At 55.2% G+C, this 26576-nt stretch overlaps 1 protein-coding gene across 2 annotated transcripts; it reads right to left on the bottom strand.

Moving 5' to 3' along the window:
- Nucleotides 1-10697: 10697 nt before the first annotated feature.
- KLHDC8A (kelch domain containing 8A) lies at nucleotides 10698-18121 on the bottom strand. Of its 2 annotated transcripts, none has more exons than XM_045982076.1 (6): nucleotides 17856-18118; nucleotides 16900-17501; nucleotides 13695-13859; nucleotides 13282-13497; nucleotides 12561-12662; nucleotides 10698-11710 (listed from the first exon to the last, which is right to left on the bottom strand). In XM_045982076.1, exons 2-6 carry the CDS (start codon nucleotides 17273-17275, stop codon nucleotides 11517-11519), a joined length of 1053 nt encoding a protein of 350 aa, XP_045838032.1. In that variant the 5' UTR covers nucleotides 17276-17501; nucleotides 17856-18118; the 3' UTR covers nucleotides 10698-11516. The 2 variants fall into 2 exon arrangements, with proteins under 2 accessions (XP_045838032.1, XP_045838033.1); XM_045982077.1 differs by lacking the exon at nucleotides 10698-11710 and adding an exon at nucleotides 12904-13033 and having other exon boundaries at nucleotides 12589-12662; nucleotides 17856-18121.
- Between the last annotated feature and the right edge of the window lie 8455 nt (nucleotides 18122-26576).

Here is a 26576-nt window from a genome sequence, read left to right as displayed (position 1 = left end):
CTGCTCGCCGGCTGTATGTGACCAGGGCCGCGCGCATTGGCTCGCCCGGGCCTCGGGCCCCGACTCCTCCCCTCGCCGAGTCTGCCGAAGGTGTCAAAGGAGCCCGGTCCCCCCGCCCCCACCCCGCCGGGGCCCCAGAGGGACTGGCTTCGCGGAATAGGAGACACCAGCGGAGGCTGCTTGGCTGGTGGGTACTACTGGGTACTAGAACTTTTGAGCGGCCCTGGAACTGCTGCTCTTGCCTCTGAGTGGCACTCTGTCCTGGTTAGAGACACCTGTTGTCCGACTGTACTGTGATCTGTTACCGAGGGGCAACTGACAGGGCTAGAAGTATTATTTCTCCATCCTAATTAGCATCTCTCATGCCAAAATCTATGAAGCCACTTGACCACTTCTTCCAGACCCTAAGGGGGAAGGGGGGAATGGAGTGGGATGGAGGCAGACTCCAGTGTAGCGGGACAGCTAGTGGAGAGATGTTCCTGGGTTCTGAGTTTACTCGTCTTCAGTTAGATCAACCCTAACTGGATCCCAGAAGTGTGGTTCTGGAAAGTTCTTACCTCTTCATCAAAGAAGGCTTCTAGGATTGAAAAGCTCCCTCAAGATGACATGGTATTTATGAAGTGTTGGAAGGAGGTGGAGTAAGGCAAAGGGAAACATTCATTCATTAAAAAAATGCATTACACTCCTATCATTTAACTTGTGTTCCCTAAATCTGTATATAACTGCCCACTCAGAGTTTTCCTCTTGTGATTTTGGAGCCAGGAGGACTGAGATTTGGCTTGGTATTTAAGGCCTGGAACACTAGGTCTAGAATCCCCATTCTGAGTGTCGCTTAGAATGAAATGAGAATATCCAAAGGCTCTCCTCCTTCCTCTAAATGTGAAGTGTAATAGGGAGAAAGAGACATTTCCCCTTGAGTCTTCATGCTAACCCAGTGTTTTGAAGTGGGTCTTATTTTGCCAAAAGCCGTACAGCCATACAGAGAAAATGGCAGAGCTGGGATTTGGAACCCCCACAGGAGGACTGTGTCTCCAGCTGCGTGTTCAGGACAAGCTGAAGAGCAAGAAGGACTACATCCCCAGTGACTGGATTTTGTATTTAGTGTCTGCCCAGTTTCCTCCTTCCACTGATCCTTTGATCCTTTCTAGTGTGAGTTAGGGATGGAGAATGCTTCCTTTGTAGAGGGAGAGGATCCACTTAGGGAGGAAACCAACCTCCCTTCCCCAAATCTGGGGGGCCATGAGAGGTAGCCAATTTGTTATTCTTCCTCTACCAGCCTCCCTTCTTGCTCTGAGTTATCTGCCCAAATAGAATGAGGTCCAGGTACCAGTCCCCCTGACCTATTGTTCCTTTCTCCCTGAGATCCCCTTCCATCTTGGGATGGAAGCTAGCAGGGCCCATCCAGGTGGATTAGGGTCCTTAAGAGGAAGCAGGTGTAGTATTAGAGCAGGCACAGGGCCCTGAGTTCTAGTCCTGCTGACACCAAGCAGTTCTGTGGCCTTTTACCAATCACTTACTCATTCTATAAATACTGGTGCCTGCTAGATGGATATTCATGACGGTGATGAGAAGGACATGGTCCCTGCCCTCAGAGAAGTCTGTCTAATGAGAAATAAACAAGCCAATCCCGACAGAAGAAGATGTGCTCAGGATGAGAGAACAGAATGCCCTTGGGGTGTATAACAGGAGGGAGACTTTGGCCCAAACAGGATGAGGTCGTCAGGCGAAGTTTCCAGCAGACAGGGCCTCTTAAGCAGAGACCTGAAGGGTGGGAGACAATTAGCCAGATGAATCAACACCTCCTCATAAATAAGATGAAAGAATGATCCAGATGAGCCTAAGATTCCCTTTCAGGCTTCATCTAGACTCCTACAAATTCTTCCAGATATCCCCAATACAGCACCGCTGGGCACAAAAAAAGGGGCTTGGTTAGATGTTTATGAACCAAAGGAACATATGTATGATGGAATTTGAAGACTAAAGTGAGCATCTCCAGATGATTGATTTCTCTCCATCCCCACCTGAACCGTTCCCGGCTGTGAGGGGTCCATCTCCTGCGCCTCCTGGGTCTTCCCCACCCTACTTCAGCTTCCTTTGACCGGAAGGTGAATCCTTATTTAGTGGGCACGTCACGCATGATCAAAGAGCTCAGAGAAAAGAAATCTGCCCTGTTCCGGGCAGGGGTGCCCTGGTGGTCCCTGAGGGACTAGAGATGGTAGTGATGAGTCCACAGAGACAGCGGAGGAGGTGGACGCAGACTGAGAAAGAGCCAGAACAGCCTGTGACTAGGAAATGTGGTTCACTGCTGAAACTCAACTCTCAGACTCCTTACAGGGAGACCTGGTCTGTCGCAACAGAGTGATAATTCCCTGACAGGGCATCTGATTATAGCTGGGGCCTCGGCGGCAGCAGATTTCAGGACATTCCTGGGTCATGTGCTTGGATATGGCTGGAAAGCTGGACTGAGCTGGGTCATAGTAATCCTGCCTGCCCCAGCGTCCCCTCCTGGGAAGGGGAAGCCTGGCCCCCTCACCCCCGTGTCCTATCACTGACTGCTGTGTGAAGGGCTCTGGGGATAACCATTCTTTGGGCCACATCAGGCAAGCAGTGAGAAACAAGCATCTGTCCCAGTCCCTACACACTCCACCACCTGTGTGCATACATGTCTGTGTGGGTTGGAGACTCGTAAAAACAGATGTTCGTATGGCTTAGAGTAAGGACTTCTGTAGGGTGTGAAGCGAAGGGTGCTGGCGGGAGGGCAGGGGAGGAACACCAAAGCCATATTTTGAGGGTGAGGGGTAAGGCATTTCTTCTGAAAATTTAAGATGAATCTTGAGGGGTGACCCAGAATTGGCTCTCTACTGTCAGGAGGTAGGTATACAGTTTAGTAAGTAAGAGCAGTTTGTCCTATAACCCAAGGCAGAAAGTAGGAAGGACCTCAAGAGAAGTACAGGATGCCATGTGAGTCTGGAAGGATGGGCCCTGCTCTGGCTCAGGGATTTGATGGAGGACCTTAAAGGGAGAAGTGTGGGGAAAGGCTCTCAGGGATGGGGTGGAGGTGGGTGGGCGGAGGTGTGTGGAGGGGCTGGGGTGGGACAGGCAGCAGAGTAGAGAAGGGCCAGCCAAGCACTCTGCATCTGATAAACTTTAGGGGGTTCCCAAGCCCTAGAATATCTCCTCTTTTGGGATTTACTTCCATATCAATTCCTGAACCCATCTTTTCTTTTCTTCGGGAAAACGGCTGCTGCAGGCTGGAGTGCCCTTCCAGCCTGAGACCCTAACCATGATATTCCCTTTCCCTGGAGCCCTGAGACAGGTTACAGCTCCCCCAGATGGTGGACAGTATGGCCTTGAAGGTGCTGCCCTTCCCCTGCCTGGAGCTGGTGGAATGGTCTGCATAACATCCTGTAAGTTACGGGGGCCCCTGGGTGGCTCAGTGGGTTAAGCCTCTGCCTTCCCAGGTCATGATCTCAGGGTCCTGGGATCTGGGCTCTCTGCTCAGTGGGGGGCCTGCTTCCACCTCTCTCTCTCTGCCTGCCTCTCTGCCTACTTGTGATATCTGTCTGTCAAATAAATAAACAAACAAAATATTAAAAAAAAAAAATCCTGTGAGTTAGAAGTGGCTCTTCAAGATTAGGAGGTGGGAGTCCAAAGAGAGGATTGTAAATTCTGAAGTGGCTGGCAAGTTAGGATGCCTGACTCAATCAATGCTGCTCTCTACTGACCAACTTAAGCCTAGCAAGCTGTACGGGAGGCCCAAAGCTGTGACCCCAAGCTTCGGTCTTCTTAGGTAATTATTCCTTCAATGAGCCAATCACCCCATTTACCCATTTGTTCATTCATTCATTCATTCATTCAACAATGACAATAATAGGTAGAATAATATCTAACATTTATTGAGCCAGCCCTGGTTGCAACTGTCTTATATACTGTGTCCTGCCCAAGGTCACCCAGTCCTAACTGGGAGTAACAGAGCTGAGAGGCTAACCCTGAAGTTCAACATGGCAGCTCGAGCTCCTAAGGATGGTATTGCTTTGTGGTGCCCAAATGGGCTCTGGAAATACAAGTTGGAACTAATGAGCTGCTTACAATCTAAATTTTGGAAGCCTTACCAGGAATTTGGGGGAATCATGCGCAGCAAACACTGAAAGCAGTCCCCCAGGCTGTCAATTACAACGGGAAATTGAATCTTATTCACAGATGAGGCCTGGGAGGGACTTGACCCCAGATCTTCTCCGCGGGACAGTTTGCCTGTCTCCTGCCTGGAGCCACGGGAGAGCTTGGGGAGGTGAAGAGTCAGGGGTCCTGGGTTCCAGCTCCTCTTTTAACCACCAATGCCCCCATTTGGGTCATGGCCAAGGGCTTTCTCTCTCGGGAATGTTTCCTCATCTCTAAAAAGAGATTTGGATAAACCAGCTCTGTGTTTCATTTCAGCTCTGCTGGGACTCCTTGGCTATATCTAAGGAAGGACAAATTAGAAATCTCCATCCCTCCCCTTCTTTTGCCCACCTGGCAGGTGATTCCATCTCTACAATCAGGGGCTCCATTCCCTTTCCCAGCCCCAGACTGGAATGATGTTTTGGCTCTGGGATCTGCAACCCAGGCTCCAGGTTCTGCTCTCCCCCGCCCCTTACTATGACTCTTTCGCATCTCTTGGCAACTCTATGGGCAAGAATTGTTGTTGTCTTTTACACAGCTAACACGCTGCATGCTAGCCGCTGTATACATGAATTCCATCCCCGCCACAGCTCTAGGAAGCCGGTGTTGGCGTAGGATTCCACCCATTGCACCGAGGAGGAAACTGAGACACAGAGAAATTCCAGAAAAGCTGGCAAGTAGTGGAGCCAGCCCGGAGCCCAGGCCATCTGGCTTTATCTCTCTTAGCCCTCCTACTTCAGCTCAGAGAGCATACTTGATTTGCCCAGAGTCTCAAATAGACTGTGGCTCTCTATGTCATAGTTTCCTCAACCTGGAATGTGCCTCCTGACGGCCTTGCGGGCTTTCTGTGGGCCAAAACCATGTGAAGGGGCCAGATTGATGATTTCCTATGTCTGCTTGGGGTTTCACTGAGCTCGGCTGCTCTCAAGTCTCCTCCCCCCAGTTCTGGCAGAGATCCCTGTGCGTGTGCAGGCTGTGACAACAAGGGGCTTATCAGACTCCCTGAGCTACAGCGGATCTGATCTGGGTCGCAGGACTGGTAAGATAAGCACTGAAACCGCCCAAGGCCAGAGCTGTGTGCTTGGGGAAGGGAGAGAGGAGCCTAACTGGCGGGGGGATGGGGGTGGGGAGAGGAAGAGCCTGAGGATTACTCTCTGTGCTGATTCTGTGGCCTGAACAAGGATATTCTGGGAGTTAGGGGTAGAGTGGGTGGTTGTTTGTGTAGACTCATTGCAGGGGTTCTAGGCAGGGTTTTGGAAAGGGTCTTCCTATCCTATTGTTGATGGCAAAACGAAAAGATCTTTTTCTTTTGCTGCCCCTCATTCCTATGTCCTTTTCTCAGTCTCGGAGCCTGCATAACACCCATAACCGTGGGGTTTGCAGGTGGCGGGGTGGGGGGGGACACCTCTGTTTAGGACTGGGGTAAAAGTTTCATGGGATTCATGCACTGGGCACCCAGTCCCTGGGTACTTTCCACTAATTCTGCAGTGCTGTGGCCTTAGTCATCAGAGAGCATGATGGACTGAGATGGGACAGAAGATATAAAAATAAGAGATGCCTCCGTGCTCAGTAGTGAAGCACCAGCTTTCGGCTCAGGTCATGATCTCAGGGTCCTGGGATCGAGCCTTGCATCTGGCCCTTTGCTTAGTGGGGAGTCTGCTTCTCCCTCTCCCACTGCTTGCTGCTCCCCTTGCCTGTGCTCTCTCTGTCAAATAATAAATAAATAAATAAATAAAAGTAAGTCCTCATCTTTACCGGGTCAGTGCTTCACACCCAGTATTTTATCGATCCTTCCCTGACCCTGTGAAGTCAGGGTCTTAGTTAGGGTCTTAGTTAGTTAGGGTCTTAGTTAGGTTGGATCCTGGGGTGCAGAGGCTGCTGATATCCATGGGGCAAGTGGAACACGAGCCCCAGAAAGGCAGCCAGAGGATGGGGTTCCAACCTGGCTCTACCCCCGGTTAGCCACATGACCTGGAGCGGGTGACTCAGTTTCCCTGCACTCAGTTCGTAATTGGTTACGAGACCCTGAACGTGGAAGTTCTTTGTAAACTGTGAAAGGCTCCCCGCTGCAGGGTTTTCTGGTGGTGGCTCATGCTCAGGACTCTATCCTCCAGCTAAATGCTCTCCCTGGAAGGGGCCAAGTGTGCGCTTCCTGCGCTTCCTCCTGGCCCTGCCTCCACGGCCGCCCCCCCTGCACTTGGGAGTGGGTCCGTGAGTCCGGAAAGGGCCAGGCAGGGCAGGGCATAGGAGGGGAGGGGAGGGAAGGTCTGCCCGGTGCCACCTCCCTGCCCCGGTGCCACCTCCCTGCCCCGTGTCTGGCTCCCACTGGCAACCTGAGCCCTCGGCCTCCCAAGCCGCTCCAGGAATGCAAACCCCAAACAAAGCACATTCTTGAGCCTGTCACCAGCTCCTGACCCTTGGTAAGGGAAGGCCAGAGCCACCATTTCTCTTGGCCCTGAATGACACGAGCACAATCTGGTGCTGGGGGCTGTTAGCACAAGCCGGGATTAATAGGCTGGCTGTCCTCCAGAGTTTATGAAAAGCCCAGTCCTGAGCCAGTCCTCCCGTCCAAGCTTGCTGCAAAGGGAGAGGGGACCCGATCCCTAAGCAAGGGGACTTGGAATACCGCTGATTTCCTGAATCTGATTCTTTGTGCCAGTCATGGGCTGTAGACGGGCTCCGAGGAATCCGGGGCATTGTGAAGATTACTCTCCATGCTGGTGCTATCTCTCGGCTCTTTGGTTTCTGGCTTCATTCAATTCAGCTGTTTGTTACACATTTATTTCACCAGTTATTTGTTATGCATCTGGACACTGCGAGCCGGGCTCTCTGTGATGCTCTGAGTGCCCGAGGGTGAATGGCATTGTACGGAGAACCTACAAAGTTTTGTGTGTGGGGGTGGGGCCCGTTTGGGGGCAGTGGCTGTGTTCACCAGGTGCACGAGGGGCAGGGACCCTGGGCAGAGGCAAAGAGAGGAGGAGGAGAAGTGGGGAGGTAGGAGCTGTGCCAAGGGACTCAGAGGCCCAGACCGAAGCTGGGAATTGCCTGAAGGGTAGAGGGTGCTCCCGGGGATGCTAAGCTCGGAAGCGTAGGGGCTCTAACGGCGATGCAAAGGGTGGGCGGAGGAGAGTGCTGGGGGCACCGCAATGGGGAGGCTATGACTTACTGCTCATGCGGGAGGATGAGGGGGTGAACCCCAGTGGCGGCCAAGGGAAACAGGGAGGGGCCAACCTGAGGGGGATGTGAGTGAGAAGACCGAAGGTGGCGTGGTCCTTTGTCACCACGGCTGAGCCGGCTTTCTACAGGTGTTGGATGCAGAGGTCTGAGGTGAACAGAGACCCATCCGGAAGGGTCCCCAAAGATAGGGACACTGAATCCAGATAGGGGAGCCTGGGAAAGGCATTTGTCCCTTACTATTCCCTTACGAATGTTTGCTTTTAAGGATGTGAGTTGCTAAACAGATTAGGACCAAGCCTCACTTTCTGTTGAGTGGGAGGGAGAGTGCCCCCAATGTCCCCTTCTCATCCTCCAGATAAGGAGGGCAGGGCAGGCCACCTTCGGGGGACAGTGAGTGGGACCATAGGAGTCCATCGCCTCAAGGGCACAGCCACACCCTCCCTTGCAAGGCTGACCAGAGGAGGAGCCTGGAAGGCCCAGCTCCAGCCCAGATAGGCCAGACCTCTAGTGGCAAGCCTGGAGGTCCTCACTCCAGCACTGCGGGGGTGGGGGGGAGGGGGGAGGAGGCTGGGGGGAGACAGACTTCTCTCTGAACTGCCGAGAAAACTCACCAACTCTAGGGGTCCGCTCAGGTGGCCAGTCTTCAGATACTTCCGGGCCTCCAGTCCCTTATCCCACTGACCCTCTGAGTCATCTGCCAAATACTTCTTCTTTGGAGGGTGTTTTACATGAAGAAAAGAAATTGTCTCAGGAGAGTCCAATCTGGCTAATGAGGAGCTGGGCTTGGGAATTTTTCCCAGTTCTTCCCCTCAAGGAACCATCACCTAAATTCACTCAAGACACACTTCTCAGGCACTGGCTGGGTCCCTGGCATGAACCAGCCACTGAGTACGTGAGGGCAAGCTAGAAAGCCTGGGCTCCCCCATTTCCTGAGCTCATGACAGCGTGTGGAAGTCACTATTTCCCCATCTGTGAAACAGACCGATCCCAGACTTGCCCAAGCTCACAGGGACACAAGGATGTAAGGGGCCTCCAGCTGTCATGGCACCCATCTTTCTGGGCTTGACATTTCGAACCCCTTACATAGTACACCCCAGCTGATGTCCTTGTCGCCTCCGTGCGCTATGTCATTCGAGGCAATGGTGTGTTTTGTTCGGAACGGTTGAAATCTCAGACATGGCTCAGTCACTTACTAGCTGGGGACCTTGGAAAAGTTACGTAATCTCTTGGAGCCTTTAGCTTTCTCATCTGCGGAATGGGACACTCCTTACCTCATCGAGTTGATCTAAGGATTGAAGTGAGGGCTTCACCACCTTGTCAGATTGGGAGATGAAGAGGAGAAAGAGGAGGGGAGGGACCTTTCCAGAGAGGGATGGTGATAGGAAGCCTATGCGGTGGGGGAGGGTGTGGGTCGGTGGAGGGAATGGAGCGGGGGACTGGAGCCGGGCCATCTCACCCCAGATCCCGAGCGGCTTTCATGGCACCGTGAGGTACAGACCACGTGGTTTACCACTGACACTCCCTGCTTCCCTAGCTCAGCGAGGCACCCCCAAAGTCTTTCCCAGGAGGGACCTCCAAGAGGTAAGTCCTCAGCAGATGCCAGCTCCAGCTTAGTGGCCCTCATGGGCTGTAGTGGCCAGTCCCCCATTCTCATAATAGGGAGACCCTTTTTCAGGCTCGCTGTGCCCCTGAAATTCCGACCATTTAAAAACGCCTCGGTCCCATCCGTGGATGGTATCGTTCTGTGTGCTTGGAAAGCCCCCTCCTCCAACACACACACACACACACACACACACACACACACGCACACACACACAGCTTTGGCCTTTCTTGGAAAGGGTGGAGGGACCCCTGCTTGTAAACGCCTTAGGGGGCGGGCAGACCAGGGCTGGACTTGGCAGTGGCTTCCCAAACATGCTGCTCCATCCCTTACGGGGTCTGAAGCTCTTCTAGCACCTTCTTCTAACAGTTACTTCAGCAACAAACAGACCCGAAACAGGGGTGCCCAGAAGCAATAGGAGAGTCTCCTCCACAGTCTGCTCGCCAGGGGGCACCAGTGGCCATCGGCTGCCTCTGGCCTGCGTGGGAAGGCCAGGTTCGGCCAGCAGGGGGCAGCACCCTTCTGAGGCTGCATGAAAGGAGAAAAGCCCCAGATTCTATTTGTCCTGATCCCCAGAGTGGATCCTCCAGGAGGCTCCCCCTGAGCCCTGACAGGTGTTCCTCCTCTGTTCTTGCCTCTTGGGAATGAATTACACCATCACGCAGTAAGTGCCGTCTGACTCCCCGGTAACCCCTCCCAAGGCAGGTTTTCTTTGCATCCCTGGTGCTGGTACAGCTTTTAAAAATAACTGGCTCAGTTGGTTAAGTGTCTGCCTCCCGCTCAGGACAGGAACCCCAGGGTCCTGGGATCGAGCCCTGCATGGGGCTCCTTGCTCAGGGGTGGGGGGAGCCTGCTTCTCTTGCTCTTCCCCTCCCCACTGCTTGTTGTTGCTCTCAAACAAATAAATAAAATCTTTAAAAAAGAAGAAGAAGAAAGAAGAAGAAGAAGAAGAAGAAGGAGAAGGAGAAGGAGAAGGAGAAGGAGAAGAAGAAGGCTGCCTGGAGGGCTCAGTCTGTTTAGCCTTCGGCTCAGGTCACGATTCCAAGGTCCTAGGATGGAGTCCTGCATGGGCTCCTTGCTCATTTGGGTGTCTGCTTCTCCCTCTGCCTCTACCTCTCCCCCAGCTTGTGCTCTCTCCTTTCTCTCTCTCTCTGACAAATAAATAAATAAAATCTTTAAAAGGGGGCAGAGGGCCACCTGGGTGGCTCAGTCAGTTAAGAGTCTGCCTTCAGCTCGCGTCATGATTCCAGGGTCCTGGGATCAAGCCCCACATTGGGCTCCCTGATCAGCAGGGACCCTGCTTCTCCCTCTCCATCTGTGTGCTCACTCACTCTCTCTCAAATAAATAAATAAATCTTAAAAAAAAAAAAGAAGAAGAAAGAGGTGCTCTAAGAGCTTCAAGTCTTTAAGTCCATGAGCAATCCCCTTTCCACTTGGGGTAAGATGGCAGTGAACTTCAGCTGAGTGAACCGAGGCCACCGTGAAGACATCAGCTGAGGAGTGCAGCCCTTCCTGCCTCCTAAGTGGAGTCTCGCCTACAGTCGTACTGGGAGCGAGGTGACACGGCCGGTCGAGGTTTGGGGATAGAACCTGCTCCATGGGAACAGCCAAGGACAGCTGGCCATCTGGGGCCCTATTTAGTCTGAGACCGTCGCAGGGACAGATTTCGGGGGTCCCCTCTACCCATCAAGATACCCACCCACCCCACCCCGGCACCAGCTGCCCGAGAGGATAGGAATATAGATTTTAATCATTGTGCTGCTGCTGTTAACCCGGGCGTAGTCAATCCAGACTTCGTGGCTTTTGATGCCACAGTGTACACGAGAAGGTTTTGTACAGAAACGCTCCAGGAACGTTGGGGTCAAAATGGCCAGGGAGGGGTGGCGGAAGGAGACAGTGAGTGAGGAGAGGAGCGGGAGGCAGAGCCTGGGCTGGGTGTCTGCTCCTTCCTCATCATCGCATTCCCACCAGCCTCCCTGGGCCGAGGCTGCTGACCTGGACTGGTCCATTTGAACCTGACTTCCCTTTCAGCTCAGCGGCCCCTGCTCCAAAGCCAACTCTTGCTGAGCAGATGAGGGCGAGGGCCGGCCCACTGCTGACCACCAAACGGGGTAGGGATGCGAATCATGGGAGAGAAGACGGGTTTGGGACTCCTTGCAATCCCTCACCATTTTCCATCCCAAGAGACCCTCAAACTAGCACAGAGCTAGATGGCTATCACTGTCTTCTCCCCCACCTACCTCCTGCCCTGGTCACCGGGGGAGGCAGAACTCACAGGAAGGGGAGGTAGCAGGTACTCCTGGGCCTTCCTCTGCCTGAGCAGGAGGGGAGGAGCCTCCTCAGAGCTGGGCCGGGCTCCAGCTGGAGGCTGGTGGAGTCCGTGGGTCTTCTTATGGTTTCCTGGGATCGGTACAGTTTGGAGGTGGAGGGAGGCCCCCCAGAGCCCCTAGGGCCTGACTCCCCTAGTTGTGGACAGGAGCTGGCATCCTGGGAAGTGACCCAAACTGCTCTGGTGAGACCGTGTCTGTCGTCCAGAGTGGAGTGGTCTAGTCCGGGGCCGAGGCGCCAGGCCCAGGGGCAGCTAGGAGTCGGAGACGCACAGGGCTTCCACGGCGTCGCTTAGCCCCTGGCTGACGCCGCCCACGGCCAGGAGGCAGTTCCCAATGACCATGCTGGAGCAGGCGCAGCGGGGCGTGGGCATGGCGGGCAGCGCCTCCCACTTGTTCTTCCCCGGGTGGAATGCCTCTGCCGTCTCCAGGACCGTGGGTTGGTTCCCTGAAAGCGCCAAGGGAAGCGGACCTCGCAAAGGAGACCAGCCACGGATCCCTGCCGCCACCTCCCTGGCCCCCTCCGGAACCCACAAGCAGAAGCCAACGGCCCTCAGTCCCTGGGCTGCAGAATGGCTCCCTCCTGACCCTGGGCCTTGGCTCTCGTCCGCCAGCCTCTTCGCCCTGCTTGCCTTCTCTCCCTCTTTTCATCTCCTCCACACACTGCTTTGACCAGAGGTTTCTAGACACTGCCACTGCCTTTCTTTTTGCCTTGTCCTAAACAGCCGTCGCCGAGGTCTGGCTCGCATTGAGCTCCTTTCCTGCTCAGGCGAAGTGGGAGTCTGTCCACACTGTGTGACCTCTGGGCGCCTAGAGGTTCTCTGCCCTGTTGAGGCTGGGGTCCTGCCTTCAAAATACCTCTAGTCTCTGTGAGGAGTAATCCAGCGACTCCTGAACCCACTACAAAAATCTGTCTGATCAGGTTGCTCTCCTAGTCCATGATGGAGCTGGATATCCAGAGAGTAGAGCTAGCCAGAGAAAGAGGACCAGGCTAATCCCTGCCAGGAGTTTGTCCCCAGGTGTTCCTGGATAGGGCCGCAGGGAGCTGTGCTCAGCAAGCCTGCTTTCCAAGGTCAGCAGCCTGTTCTGCATGCTGTCTTGGCCTCAGTGTGTGAGAGGACGGAAAGAGCACATGGGGACCCGTTTGTGGATACGTGGGAGGGAGTGTTTTGAATTATTTGGGATAAAGTGGTAGGCAGGCAGTGTGCAAGAAGCAGTCAGAACCTTCTGCTCACGCAGAGCGCCAAGTGTCCACCAAGCACCAACCCGCAGTAACAGCCTGAAAGCGCCATCCTTACCGAGTCCCCCGGCCACTATGACCCGTCCGCTTAGAGAGCCGGCCACAAAGTCTGCCCGCCGCTTCTTGAGGAAGAACGAGCGTTCCATCTTCAGCCAGCCCCCTACGGGCCATGGATAGTGGTGGATAAATTGAGAGAGAATTAGATGCTGACCTCCCCCACCAAATACGCACCTTGTCCCCAGAGCTCACGCCCGAGGCATAAGTCTCTTCCAACCACCCTTTGTGCTCCCGGGAAGAAACTACACCTCCTGCTGTTTGAAATGATGGGCTCCGTGGCCTCCCGCCTCTCCCACCCAGGCTTGCTCCAGTCCAAGGAACCATAATCCCCTGCACTGAATCACCTTGTTCTATCTCTGTTCTCCTGGGCTCCGAGCTGGAGAGAAGGCTAACTACAGGCAGTGAGCGTGAAGGTTGGGATCCTTCTGGGTCTGCACTGGTAAAAAGCAGAAGCCCTCCCTCCCCTGGCCCTGCCTGGATGTCATAAGAAGAGAAAATAGACGGGAAAGTCTTGGAAACAAATAACCAGCCAGCCAAGAGGAGCCCTGTCCAGATGGAGGAAAGCGATCCCAACAGTAGCCCGGAATGGTGAGGGCTGTCCAGACCTCTGAAAGGCTCCCCCCGATAGGTCCGCGGCCCTGGGCGGGTGCATGGGATGGGGGCAAGGTGCGGGGAGTCAGCCAGAGGGGTGGTGGGCAGCCAGCGGCCGGTGCCCTGCTCACCCTGTTCCATGTCGAACACGTCCATGGTCCGGAGGAACTTGGGCTGTCGGTAGAGCCGACCCTGCCTCAGGCCCCCCAGGCTGTAGAGGCGGTCATCCACGGTCACAAAGCTGGAAAAGGCCCGCTTGCTGGGAATGTTGGGGAACTTGGTCCAGGAGCGAGTCTCGATATCAAAGACCTCAAAGGCATTGACTGCATACTTGGACTGTCGTCCCCCTGGGGGCCAGAACGGGGTTGGTTGGGTGGAGGAGAGGGGGCCACAGTAAGTACCTGAGGGCTGGGTTTCCCCTTTTGACTGTTACCGAACCGTACAGGGAGCGCGCTGTCTGGCAGTGCCCCCAAGGAGAGACCTCCAACGGCAGGACCCCAGGAGAGAAGGAGACATAGATACGGGACAGATAACCTGTCCTTACCCAGCACATAGATCTTGGAGCCTCGGAGGAAGGAGGTGGCAGCATATCTCGGGGTGGGCATGGCCGCTAGTGACACCCACATGTCCTTGAGCATGTCATAGTGTTGGAGGTGGTTGTGTGGACGGAGGTCCAGGCCCATCCCGCCGGCCGCGTACACTCGGTAGTCTAAGGAGAAAGGCCACACACACACACCCCTGGCTCAGCTTATCCACAGGATGAGACAGGCCCATCAGTAATCACCTACCAGACCTGGCTGCATTAACCCCTTGAAGACCAGCACTAAGGTCAGGTCAGTTTCCCAACCACTGCAACCTCCCTGAGTGGGGCTGATGAAACCATGACAAGTCCCTGCTGGGTTGAGTCTGGGTCTTCCTGAAACCGCATCAGGCTTGTGTGTCTTAGTCGTCCTTGGTGTCTGGCCCTTGGCTGAATCTTGCACGGGGTAGACTGTGATGGAGTGGGGGTCTGGACAACACTTTGCGGGTCTTGTCCTCTCCATGTTCCTCCCTCCTAGGCAGCCAGAGGGAATGCCAAAGAGGAGAGGTATTCCTCTGATGCCTTCCAATAGTGGACTGTTGCTTAGGCATTCACCGACTGGAATGCTCCAGACCCAGCAGGAGCCTTTGGAAATGAGGTCAGCCCTGCTGTCGTTGGCCTTATGGGACACCGGCCTGCGGCTGGTTTTCTCTGACTGCCCCCCCTCCCCCGGGAGTGCCTTCCTCCTTTGCACACTGGGTGGCTTGTGGGCTCCAGAAGGTATCCTGCACTAGATGAGACAGGGTTAGGGCTGAATGAGGGGGAGGCTTTGGAGGACAAAAGACTAGCCCCTTTAAGGAACCCTGCCAGGGCAGTAAGCTGGGTACTCTCAGAGCAGAAGCGAGTTCGCTCCCATTTTCTGTTGCTCTTGGCCGCAGCTAGGCAGGTAGGCAGGCACCCCCCTGACACGCTGCATCAGCAGAGAGGATAAGCAAGGCATCCGTGTTTCCCAGGGCTTCCCTCCAGGGCCTCCTGAGGCCTACAAGAGACACAGCTTGCCCTGCTCCCCCACCCCACAAGCCACTCGCCTTCCCGGGGACCCACCCGTGCCTGGGATTCTGTCTCCCAGTAGCCAGTCTTCCCGGCTTCTGGCCCAAAGAGGCTTTTATTCTTCAAGGGAATTACAGGGATGAGTACTATTTCCTTCTATTGAGTACTACCTCCAGTTTTATTGAAAAGGGAAAAAAATCCCAACCGTAGCCTCAGATCAGGAGATTGGGCCTGCTAATATTGGGAGGGTTTCCCTTCCACGAGCTCTGCCTCGCTCATCCCTGTGTCACCCGAAAACACACCTCCAGCAGAGAACCCTCGGTCCGTGCCCCACCACCACTCCTGGGCCAGGACCTACTCAGCCCTTCACGGGCACTTGGGTGTTCCCCAATGGCAGAGCTGGGCTGAGAGCACCAGACCAGTGCCTCCCAAGGCATCGGCTTTGCCCTACTCGCCGTTCGTCACCGAAATAATCGTCGTCTATTTCTTCCACTAGATTGTTAGAGAATCTGTTTGTCTGTGGCCCCAGCATTTGCTTCAGTGCTGGCCACACAGGCATAGGAAAGCTTATCGGACCCACTGCTGAACCCAGTCAGTGCCACAGTGAAGAGCAGAGACTCCATCATCACTCATTAGCCTTGTGACCTTGGGTGAGGTATTTAACCTCTTCCGGCCCCACATGGCTTCCCTCTGGAATGAGGGTAATCATAGCACTTACCTCATCCACCCAGCCTGTGAAGATCACATTAAAACACATAAAGCACCTACGGTAATGACTCAATAAATGTTTAGTTCTTAATCTCCCGGCAGCACCTCTCAAGGCCGGTGGGGGGGGGGGTGGGTAAGGAAAACCCTTTCCCTCTCTTTCTCCCCGCAACAGGCCTCCAGGTCTCCTGTCCTTCCTACCCAGGGTTCCTGGAGGCCCCACAGGCCACTGCCCGGAGGGATTCTGGGTTAGAGTTTCTCACTGGTCACCTTCACTGGTCAGACCCGGACTTCTGAAAGTAGGGGCCAGGACTTCGGTCTCTCTCCTTCATCCCTGGGACCTAGAACTATGCAAGGGACAGAACAGGTGTTCAAGAAATACTGATTCCTGATCTACAGTAGACCCAATGGGTAAATGGGATGGTTTTGCCCGAGGGGGAGAGAGGGTTGCATCCCACCAAGGCTATCTGAGCTGCACTGGGGGCCTTCTAATTCCTGTTGGACCATTTCCTATAAAACCCTTTGCACTGGGCCACCTGAGTGGCTTAGTCGGTTAAGCGTCTACCTTCGGCTCAGGGTCCTGGGATTGAGTCCTGGGATCCAGCCCTGCCTCAGAATCCCTGCTCCGCGGGGAGCCTGCTTCTCCCTCTGCTGCTCTTCCCACTCGTGCCCTCTCTCTCCCTGTCAAATAAATAAACCTTAAAAAAAAAAAAAAAACAGCAGCAACAGCAGCAAAAAACCCTTCGTGTTTCAGCAAAAAGAGCTTTTGGAGCCCCCTCTGTGCTCTGGGTTGTACTAAACCCAATGAGAAAGAAACAAGGGGTTTTGAGAAAGTGAAACGAAGATCATGTAACCTCCTGATCAGCACATTCTGGCCCCAAGACCTGTGAACCTGGGCAGGATGCTGCAGAAGCATGACCCTCAGGAACTTTCTAGTCCCCATTCATTAGCCTCTCAGAGATTAGGAGGCAGAGGGGGAGATTGAGGGAATTCCAGGGGAAGACCCTGGAGTCAGGCCTCAAAGCCCCACTAGTGGGGCCTGGGGATGGTACAAGGGGGCAGGGAAGGTTCCCAGGACCCCAGATATGTGTCTGAGGTGCCCCTAAAAGGCAGCGGGCAGGGGATGAGGTGTTGTGGGTGGGAGGCTGTGTCGTTCTGCAGAATGAAGGCATCTGCAGGGACACAGCACTAACCCTTCAGCTCTCCCCTCTGGCCAGGCCTGCCCAGCTCTCCAGGAGGAGTCCGGTGGAGCGGAGTTCTGGCATCATACGGAATTTAAGTAGACACTTCACCTGCTGAGCCTGTCTTCCCATCTGTAAAATAAGGCTAGTGGGTCTTCAGTTTCAGTGTCTATTATAGGGATGATAGGATTAGGACTGTGAGAGCCGCCCCGACTCAGTGTTGGTTTCCATCCCTCTCCCTATGGCCCCCCACTCCCTCCTCTCTGCCCTCCCTCAGCCCTGGCCCCACTCGCCTTTGGCGGTGACAGAAATGCCCATGGCGGCCTCGCGCAGCACGCTCCTCTTCTTCCACTTGCCCTCATCGATGTTGTACATCTCCACGACCTTCAGGGGCAGCTGACTGGTGCCTACACCCCCGATCACCATGATCCGCTTCCCCAGGGCGATGGCGGCCACCCCGGCCCGGGCTGTGGGCAGGGGGGGCAGGGCGGTCCACTGGTCGGCCTCGGGGGAGTAGACCTCAAAGCAGTCCATGGGGATGCCATTGTCGTCACATCCCCCGATGGCATAGACCTGCCCCCCGCTCTCCAGCAGGGAGCAGTAAACCCGGCGGCTGGGCAGCGGCGCTAGGCGCTTCCACTGGAAGTCCTTGACGTTAGGCACCTCCATCGCAGCCCCGGGGGCCCCGCCCGCCGCGCCCCTGTGCCAGCGGAGAAGCAGGGCGCCGCAGGAGGTGCGAGCCCGGGGGGCCGCCCGTTACTCCGCGCCCCCTCTCGCCGCCTCCATCTGGCTCGCGTCCGGCGGCTCCCGCCCGACCCCGGGCAAGGGCCCCGACGCCGGCCAGCGCTTCACAGTCCCTCCAGACTGCACGGTCCGGCGGCGTCCGCGCCTGGCCCTGGGGGAGGGATGGGGCGAATCAAGGGCGGTCGGGGCCCCGCGCCCTCGCCTCCTCGCACCAACGGCCGGGCGGGCTCCCGGCTCCCAGGTCCTTGCCAACTTTAAAGGGAGGACGCGGCGGCCGAGGGCGCCACCCCGCGGCGGCATCGCGCCCCGCAGCGCCCTGTCCCCCGCGCCTCCGGACGGGCTGCTCGGACGCCCGCGGGGCGCGCGCGGGGCTGGGGGCTTTCGGGGGCTCGTGGCGCCCAGCTGCCTCCCCGCGGAGCGAGAAGTTAACACCTCCGGGCGCCGCCGCCTCCCTGCCCCCGCCCCCCTTCCCGCGCCCTCCCGCCCACGCCCCCGCACCACTTACACAGCCAGGCCCGAGGGGTGCGGTGGCGAGGCGCAAACCGTGCATCAGCCGGGAGCGGGGAAACGGGGAGCCGGGAGCCCCTCCGCCCCGGGGCGGCGGGGAGCCGGAAAGAGGGCGCGGTGTCCTTCCCCAGCGCGCACGCCGCCGTCACACATGCAAGCGAGGAGAAGGGACGAGCAGCGCGAAGGAGAAGCGGAGACGCCCGCGGGGAGGAGGCCGGCCAGGCTGCTCCGCACACCTCCCCACCCGCACCCACCACACCTGTGCAGGAGGCCGCGTGCGCCCAGCGGCGGAGCAGGCCGTGACCTCTTTACATAAGCGCTGGCAGCACCCGCCCGCGGGGGAGGGAAAGGGCCCCGCGGGAGCCGCTCACCTTGTCTACGGGGTCAGAGGGGCGGGGCACTGGAGCCAGGAACCCAGATTTCAGGGACCAGACTCCCTCCAGCGTGGCGGTGGGGCGGGGGGGGGGGGGGCGGTTTGTGTTTGTTTTGGATGAGGAGGCGGAGAGACCAATTACCCAGTTTATCTACAGCACCCAGACCCGGTTCGTGACAGGCTGGCTCAGTAGTCAGCTTTGCGTTGGGGGAGGCAACCAATCAAGTGGTTTAACCTCATAGAAACAAGGTCCGTGGGTGTGACACGTGCAGACCTGACGCAGGTGCACCCAGACAGAGCCGGGGCACTGACCCGCACACCGCTGTGTGACTTACACATCGCCCCAGCCTCCCCCGTCCGGAAACAGACGAGCAACTGACAAAGCACACACATGTGGACACGTAACCAGAGACACCGAAGTAGATGGAGAAACAGGAGGTGGGGGGGCTCCCCCGCTCCCATGCCTTTTGCACACTCCTTGAGAAGGGGAGGCCTGGTTATGTGATGTTGCCATTCAGCACCAATCCACAGGGCTTGCCAAATAATTTTCTCAAGCCACATTCTCATAGCCTTTTCAGGATAGCAATCCCCTTGTAACAAATGTGCCCAAGACACCAGTGGGCCCTCTGGTCTGAATGCAAAGCCTGTGGGGTCCTCCTTCTTCCTGGTTCCCTGGAATACAGTCTTGAAGCACTCAGGCTTGGGAGTCTGACAGAGGTGGGTTTGAATTCTGGCTCTGAAATTATTTAACTACTCCGAGACCCAATTTCCTTCTATTATTTTAATTTATCTTTTTATTTGGAGATAAATTGTAGATTTACATGCAGTCATAGGAAATAACACCCTTTACCTAGTTTCCCTCAATGGTAACATCTTGCAAAACGTATAGTACAATAATATTACAACCAGGCTATGGCAGTTAATCAGGGAAGGTACTTCCTTCACTCCCATCACTAGGATTCTTTCTGTTCCCCTTTATACCCACACCTACTTCCCTCCCGCCCTTTGCTCTCCAGGCCCTGGCAACTAGTAATCTGTTCTCCATTTCTATAATTTTGTCATTTCAAGAATGTTATATAAATAGGATGGTGCAGTAGGCAACCTTTTGGGATTGACTCCCCACCCCTCTCCTGGCATAATTCCGTGGAAATTCGCCAGGTTGTTGTATGTTTGCCAATAGTTTATTCCTTTTTATTTCTGATGGACGTATCCATAGTATTCCATGCTATGGATGGATCCTTGCAGATTTTTGTGAAGATTAAATGAGATATTGTTTGTAAAAGACTCTGTTCCATTTTCCGACACATAGGAAGGGCCTGGTAAATCGCTATTATAATACCATTGTTACCAACTATCGTCAACAACATGCAGAAGAAGGCAGACAGAGAACACACACAGACATTTTGTCCCTTGCTCAGGAATGACTTCCTGTGAGAAACAGAAGTCACGACTCACAGTAGGCCTATCTTAATATCTTGAGTTCTTGGCTTAGAAATTCCCCTGTTTCTTTTAGTTTGAATTCTCTGTACTTACACAGTAAGTACCTCTAGAACCTTCAGAGGAAGGTTGTGTTCTGTTTTCTCTATTCAGTAAGAACTCATAAATTCCAAATGAATGTGGCCTGAATTAATGAAGTTCTACAGGAAACACCAAATATTTCTCTTCTGTCCTAGGGGTCACAATCTCCCTGGGGGAGACCAGGGAATAGACTCTCAACCCCCGACTTGAGCTGTCTTCACACAACCAGCACAGGCTGATCAGGAAGACTGAAAGCCCTAGGCCTTCCTCAAAGGGGCTTGTGGGGGGTGCGTCTTCTGTCTCTTTTACCCACCGAGCCTTTAAAAGAGAAAATAAAAACATTTATTTACTTTAGAGAGGGGTAAGGAGAGAGCGTGAGCAGGGGGAGGTAAAGAGAAGCTCCAGCAGGCTCCTCACTGAGCATTGAGCCTGACTTGGGGCTCCAGGTCACAACCCTGAGATCATGACCTAAGCCAAGATCATGACCTGAGCTGAAATCAAGAGTTGATGCTTAATCCACCGTGCACCCAGGCCTCCCTTGCTTACTGAGCCTTTTTTTTTTTTTTAAGATTTTATTTATTCAGGGGCACCTGGGTGGCTCAGTGGGTTAAAGCTCTGCCTTCGGCTCAGGTCATGATCCCAGAGTCCTGGGATCGAGCCCCGCATCAGGCTCTCTGCTCCACGGGGAGCCTGCTTCCTCCTCTCTCTCTCTGCCTGCCTCTCTGCCTACTTGTGATCTCTGTCTGTCAAATAAATAAAATCTTAAAAAAAAGATTTTATTTATTTATTAGAGAGAGAGAGAGAACACAACTAGGCAGAGGGAGAAGGAGAAGCAGGCTCCCCACTGAGCAGGGAGCCTGCTGTAGTGCTTGATCCCAGGACTCTGGGATCATGACCCAAGCCAAAGGCAGCCTCTTAACCGACTGAGCCACCCAGGTGCCCGCTTACTGAGCCTTTTACCAAAGCAGTGAGGCGAGGCTCCTTGTGCCCCCACCCAGCCCAGCGGGGCAGCAGAGTCCCACACTACTTGCAAACAGCATTTGCAAAACTCATCCAGCTAACCCAAACCCTCACATACCCATATTCTCACGATCTTTGAAACAACCCTGGGAAAGGTGACCCGAGTGGGTGTTAGTCCGCACTTTCACAGATGGGGAGTCTGAGACTTCGTGACATAAAGTAATGGACTTGTGGCCTCTTGAGGGCCTGGACCAGCGTGGATCTGGTTTGTGAATTCCAAATTCAACACTCCTCCACTTTAACAGTTAAATCACAAATGAAAGCTTGTGTATTCTGGACACCGAGCTTTTCCACTCACACCTGGCTTCCGGCTTTTTGTCCAGTTACAGTGAAGGAAGGAGCCCAGGCCCCCAAAGGGTTCCAGGGACTTCTGTCCCCCCACTGCTGGACTGTGTGCTGGGCAGCATCACTGGGAAAGGACTGGACTCCAGCCCCAGAAGACGCCCCATCTGAGCCTAACGCTCATGTTTTGCAAGCACCACCCTCTGTGAGGACCACGAGCTCTCGGGACTCAGACCCTTGGAAAAGTACTACGAACCGGATGCCTTTCAGACCATGGCCTAATTGCTTGTTCTGGAAATACTGGCTTCTCTCCATCTCCCCCACTCCTTCCCCCATGGCTCTTCCTCCCAGCCAGGTGACATCCTTTAATCCTTACATCGAGTGCACATTGAGGAAACTTGTAACCTAGCAACCGCCACTTAAGATTCCCTGAGTCACGGGCGTGTTTCCCTGCCTGGGCAGAGAGCACCAAGCTGGGGCCTGAAGGCGTGCCAAGCAGAGGCAGGGAGTCTGGTGACCCCTTTGATGCCTCCGCAGCCCGCTCTAGAGCAAGGCCACTTACCCTCTCAGCCACTTTCCCTCTCAGCACCTTCTTCCTCCGGTCAAACCTAAACCCTTCTCGCTCTGACACCTTGCACTGCATCAGGTCCCGCTTTCTCTTCTCTCTTAAGAAGTGTTTGACTTTCTGCCTCGGTTACAAGGTGGCACAGGACAGTGGGGAAGCAGGGGAGGGAAAGTTGATGAGAGCCTCTGACAATAAATTCTCTCTCTGGTTCTGCGGAGTCTTTCTTACCGTGACATTTCTGCACCAGCCTTGTCAAGGGGGTGCTCAGCTCTAGAAAAAGTCACTCCCCCGCTTGTGCTCTCTCTCTGACAAATAAATAAATAAATAAAATCTTTTAAAAAAAGAAAGAAAAGAAAAGAAAACCCACTTTCTAGAGGTATGGGAGGAACAGGCAGAGATCCTGGGCACGTAGGAGGTACATCGTTCCTCTCTGTGTGACGGCAAATCCCCGCACCCTGACTTTCTGGGCATCCGGGCCAGTGCGCCCAAACAGCAGGTGCCCGTTTCACAGAGTAGACCCCTTAGTAGGGCTCACACTCTCTTGTGCCCATCCACGTCTGCGCCGGGGTCTCTGGTAGGACTTCTTCCCTCCTAGCACACTGAATCTCCTCCACTGCGTCACGGGCCTGATCTGGAGAACGGCTGGAGCCCTTCCTGTAGAGAATCACCTCTCCTTCCTCGGGAGGCCCATGGCCATATTCGGGGGGTGGGAGTGTGGAAAGCTCCTCCAGGCAGGGCTGAGGCTGCGAGCGGATCCAGGGGGAGGTACATGCCTCCCTGACATCGAAAAGCCTCATGGGGACTCCTCCCGCCCAGTCAGTCCCAACACCAGCCCAGAAGAAGGATTCGGGGCTCCAGAGGACTCGGTGGGAGATGGTGTGACGCCGGGGCCAGCAGGCAGAAGCACGCCCCTTGGGGGTGGCAGTCTGGAGGCCTGCGGGATGGCGCCCTCCTCACCCCACAGTCTTGCCTAGACAGGAGAACTAGCCCCATGCCTTCAGCCACCCACCCTGCCCCCAGAGCAGAGCACAGGCCTGCGGCCTGGAGGCACTTAGCCGTGTCCGTTAAGGGGCGTCTGCTGGAGAGCGAGTCTAAGGTATGGGATGTTGGGGTGCGGGAAGAGGTCATTTCGGTTTTCAGATTCAGGAGCTGCACTCTTTACAAGAGTCGGGAAGCTGCCCCTTTGTCTGCTGTTTAGTGCATAGAGATGAGAGCAACAGCAGCCAGCAAGCGAGACCGTCTGTGAGAGACCATGGCCCCTTCCCTGTGCTGACAGAGGAGACTGTATGAGGAAATAGGGCTTAGAACAAAGCCTGAGCATCTGGGTTGGAAAGAAGGAAGAACTTCCTGCCCAAGAGCGTCAGAAAATGAAAACACCAGCCTGAGGTGAGCTGCGAGGCCAGGGTGGCACCTTCCCCGGGGAGATACTGGAAATAGGAAAGACACAGGCCCGAGAGTCAGGAGACCCCTGTTCCAGCCACGTGTTGTCGGAACGGGGCTGTGCACCCCTGGACCAGTTGTGTCCATTCTGGTGTTGTGAAATGAGAAGGGAGAGAGAGGAAGAACACACTGGCTGGAGGTCTCTCCCAGCGCGAGCGTTCTTTACTCCTAGGGGTATCCAGGGTGGGAAGCCCGGGAGAAAGAAGCATGTCCCCAAGGTGACAAAGCCACGGGTTCCAGAACGGACATCCTCACCTTCTTCCGGGTGGCGCAAATGCAGGAGTCTGGCTCCATCGACTCTCAGAGGCCCTGCCAGCTGCCCAAAGTCCAGTGATCGGAAGGGACCCATGGAGGGCCTGGCCCTGTTGCTGCCGCCACCCCCATTTCCAACAGCTGCAGCGAGTGCGACTGGGCTGGCTCCTCGTGAGCCTTGGGCACCCACCTGGAAGCCTAACCATGCCTCCTCTTGGGTCCTGACATCGCTGGGGAGCCAGGGTGCCTGGACAGCAGGCAGAGGACTCAGGGGCTCATGTCAAATCATCCTGATTCTGGCCCTTCCTCTAAATGCAAAATTGAGCCTGTTTGTCCCAGATCACCAGGTGGGAGCAGGGCTAGGTCCTGGGGCCATGGCGGGGAGGGGGGTGGGGGTGTGTGGGGTGGGGGTCTCATACGCTAACCTGTCTCCTGCAGAGGATAGCAGAGCCTTCGCGGCGGCCTGGGCAGCTCTGCGGAGGAGCAGAGGCGGCGGGCTGGGGAAGGCAGCAGCAGACCACCACTCGAACACGAACACGGCTCTTTAAATGCCCATTAGTAAGCTAATATCGCCATTTCCAGAGCCAGCAGCGCCCTCCATTCTTCTTAATTAAAAAGAGCTCCACGTCCTGGCAGAGCTGGGAGAGGGCTCTGAATGATTTACACACCAGCCCCACTGCTTCAGCTAGGAAATCGGCGAGGAAAATTGATTGGCAGATGGGCCAGCCTGCCTGTCACGGATGGCGCATGTGTGTATGCTGGGGGGGGGGTGAGTGAGGGGGGCTGGTTCCCCTGCCAACAGGCTCTGAGTGAGTGGGGCGGGGACTCACCCCAGGCCCACAGAGCTCTGCAAGCCCAGAGGTAGAGCCTTCTGCCAACAGAAGGCTGAACAAAGGCTCTCCTGCTCACCTCCTGCTGGGGTCCCTCATCCTGGCAAGACTCTCTCATCTGGAGGACAGGAGCTCAGGCTGTGAAGCTGTTGTCTCATCTCCCAGGAAAGACAGGGGCCACTCCCTAGAGGTTCCCCTCATTTCCAGATGGATACTGCTCACCTGATAAGGAACATTCCTGGGCTTCTCTTTGGCCACTGCCGCTTAAGCTGGGAGGAGGGCTTCTCCTGGCCCCAGCTCTCCTTCCTTGTCCCCCTGCTGATGCCCCATTTTTTTCTGAGCCTGAGGTCCTGTGGGGTCCAAGGCTCTGGGCCCTTCCGGGGTTGGGAAGAGGCTGATGGGGCTCCACAGAGTGGACCATTTTGTGATGACGCCAGAGAGCCAGGAATGGGAGCCCCAGCCCCTCTTCGGCCTCTGCCTTCTAGCCAGGCCCTGGGGCATCATTCTGTGCCGCCTGAAAGAAGGGCCGGTCTCCTGGTCCACGGTGGTCTGGGCCTCCACCGAGGTACAGAGCGTCTCTTACTCCAGCACCATCTCACCTCACCTCTACCCCACCTTCACGTGCTTGTACACATGCCCTTCTCCCCAGAGGCTCTGGAGAAGGGACTGGGCAGAAGCTGGTTCCAGAGGAGGGGTGGGGACCAGAGAACAGGCATCATGCAGTGCCCAATGTTAACTCTGCCTCCCCCGGGGAGGCCGGCAATCTGCCGCAGCCCTGAGGTTGCCATCTGGCGCCGTGACCTGCGTTCCCTCTGTGCTAGAGACGGAGACCAGGCAGGAAGGCAGGACAGGCTAGCTGCACAGGCGCTCTGGGTGCGTGTTTAAGAACAGATGTCAGAGCGCCCAGGAAAGGGGAGAAACAGGCCAAGCCTGGCTGAATCAGAGGGTCTGCCCGTCCTCAGCAGCAGGCGCTCCCAGGTGGGCTGAGGAGCCCAGGGAACCTGCACTGAGCTCCCGGCTGAGGAGACAGCAGCAGGGTCTGCGCCCTTGAGCACCCTTCTGGAACCCTGGTCTCGGGCTCCTAGCCTGGATCTCCTTCCAGCTAACACTCCCTCTCCTCCCGGTGCTGGGTGAGGGCTTGTCAACGCGGGACTATGTCTCCTTGCTCAGCATCCAGGGGCCATTATTTCTTCCCTGGACACCACTAGGAAGAAGGAGAAGGACACCTGTACTCACTTCCTGACCTAGTGGCTGGCTCCCCAGCAGAGGCCACCACCAGGGATCCTGGGTGTCCTTTTGTCTTTGGTGGTCCCGGCCCAGAAAGAGCTATTTGCTTCCCTCCCCTGTGCTCCTAGCCTCCGGAATTATGCTCCAAGAGACTCCTTGGTACAGACTCCACCCAAATCCCCGGTGTGAAGGTCTTGTGACATCTTAGGGGAGGGGTGGGCAAGCGATTACTTGCAGGCCAAACCCAGCCTGCCGCCTACGGCTCCTGATCTCAGAAGGGTTTTTACATTTTTAAATGTTTGGGGGAAAAAAATCCAAAGAAAAATATTTTGTGATGGGTGAAAAAATTGTATGAAATTCACATTTCAGTGTCTTTAAATAAAGTTATATTGGAACACAGCCACGCTCATTCACTTACGTGTTGCCTGTGGCTGCTTTCCCGCTACGACAGCGGAGGGGAGTCATTGCTACAGAGAAAGCATATGGCCCACAAAGCACCAAATATTTACTATCTGCCCCTTTACAGAAAATGTTTCTGTTCCCCCACCTCCCACTAGGTTATTTTAAGGGAAAGAAGGATACCACCTTTTTTCTTTTCTTACCTACCTTGACAGGTTAAATTTGGTGCAGCAATTTCTTGAGACAATGCAAAAACCTAACATTTGTTAGGCACCAACTGTATACCAGGCACGTTTTTTTCCTGCTCATCCTATATCTTTACAGCTATCTTGAGAGGCACAAAGCATTGATAGTGGCTTACTTTGTGGGAGCAGGGAGGCTCGGAGAGATTAGGAAATTGCCTGAACTGTCATAGCTACTCTGAAGAGAATCTTGGATTCAAACCCCAGTCTGGTTGCTGACACCAAAGCCCATATCCTCTCCAGGCCACCGGGATGCTGAGATGACCTCCAGCAGCCTAGTAAGGGCCCACCCAAATGGCTGCTGGTTTGGAGATCCTCCCCCCTCCCCACCCTTTCCCTGAACAGATAGGGGAAATTGAGGCTCAGATTTTAGGTACCTAGGCCCCTCTTCTGGCTCCCCGAGCCTGGTCTTCGCATCAGGGGAGTGTGGACAACGGGCAGCGACAAGGCGGCAACAGTAACAACTCCACATGTGGTCCCCCTCCCTCCTCCTGCCTGCTTCCTCCTCTCCTACTATCTATTTTCATCACTTGTTAGCTTTCCTTCAGGAAGGTTCAATTTGCATTTAAAT

Source organism: Meles meles, chromosome 17 (genome assembly GCF_922984935.1).
Source record: "Meles meles chromosome 17, mMelMel3.1 paternal haplotype, whole genome shotgun sequence".
Lineage (NCBI taxonomy): Eukaryota > Metazoa > Chordata > Mammalia > Carnivora > Mustelidae > Meles > Meles meles.
This window is presented reverse-complemented; position numbering and strand designations above follow the sequence as displayed.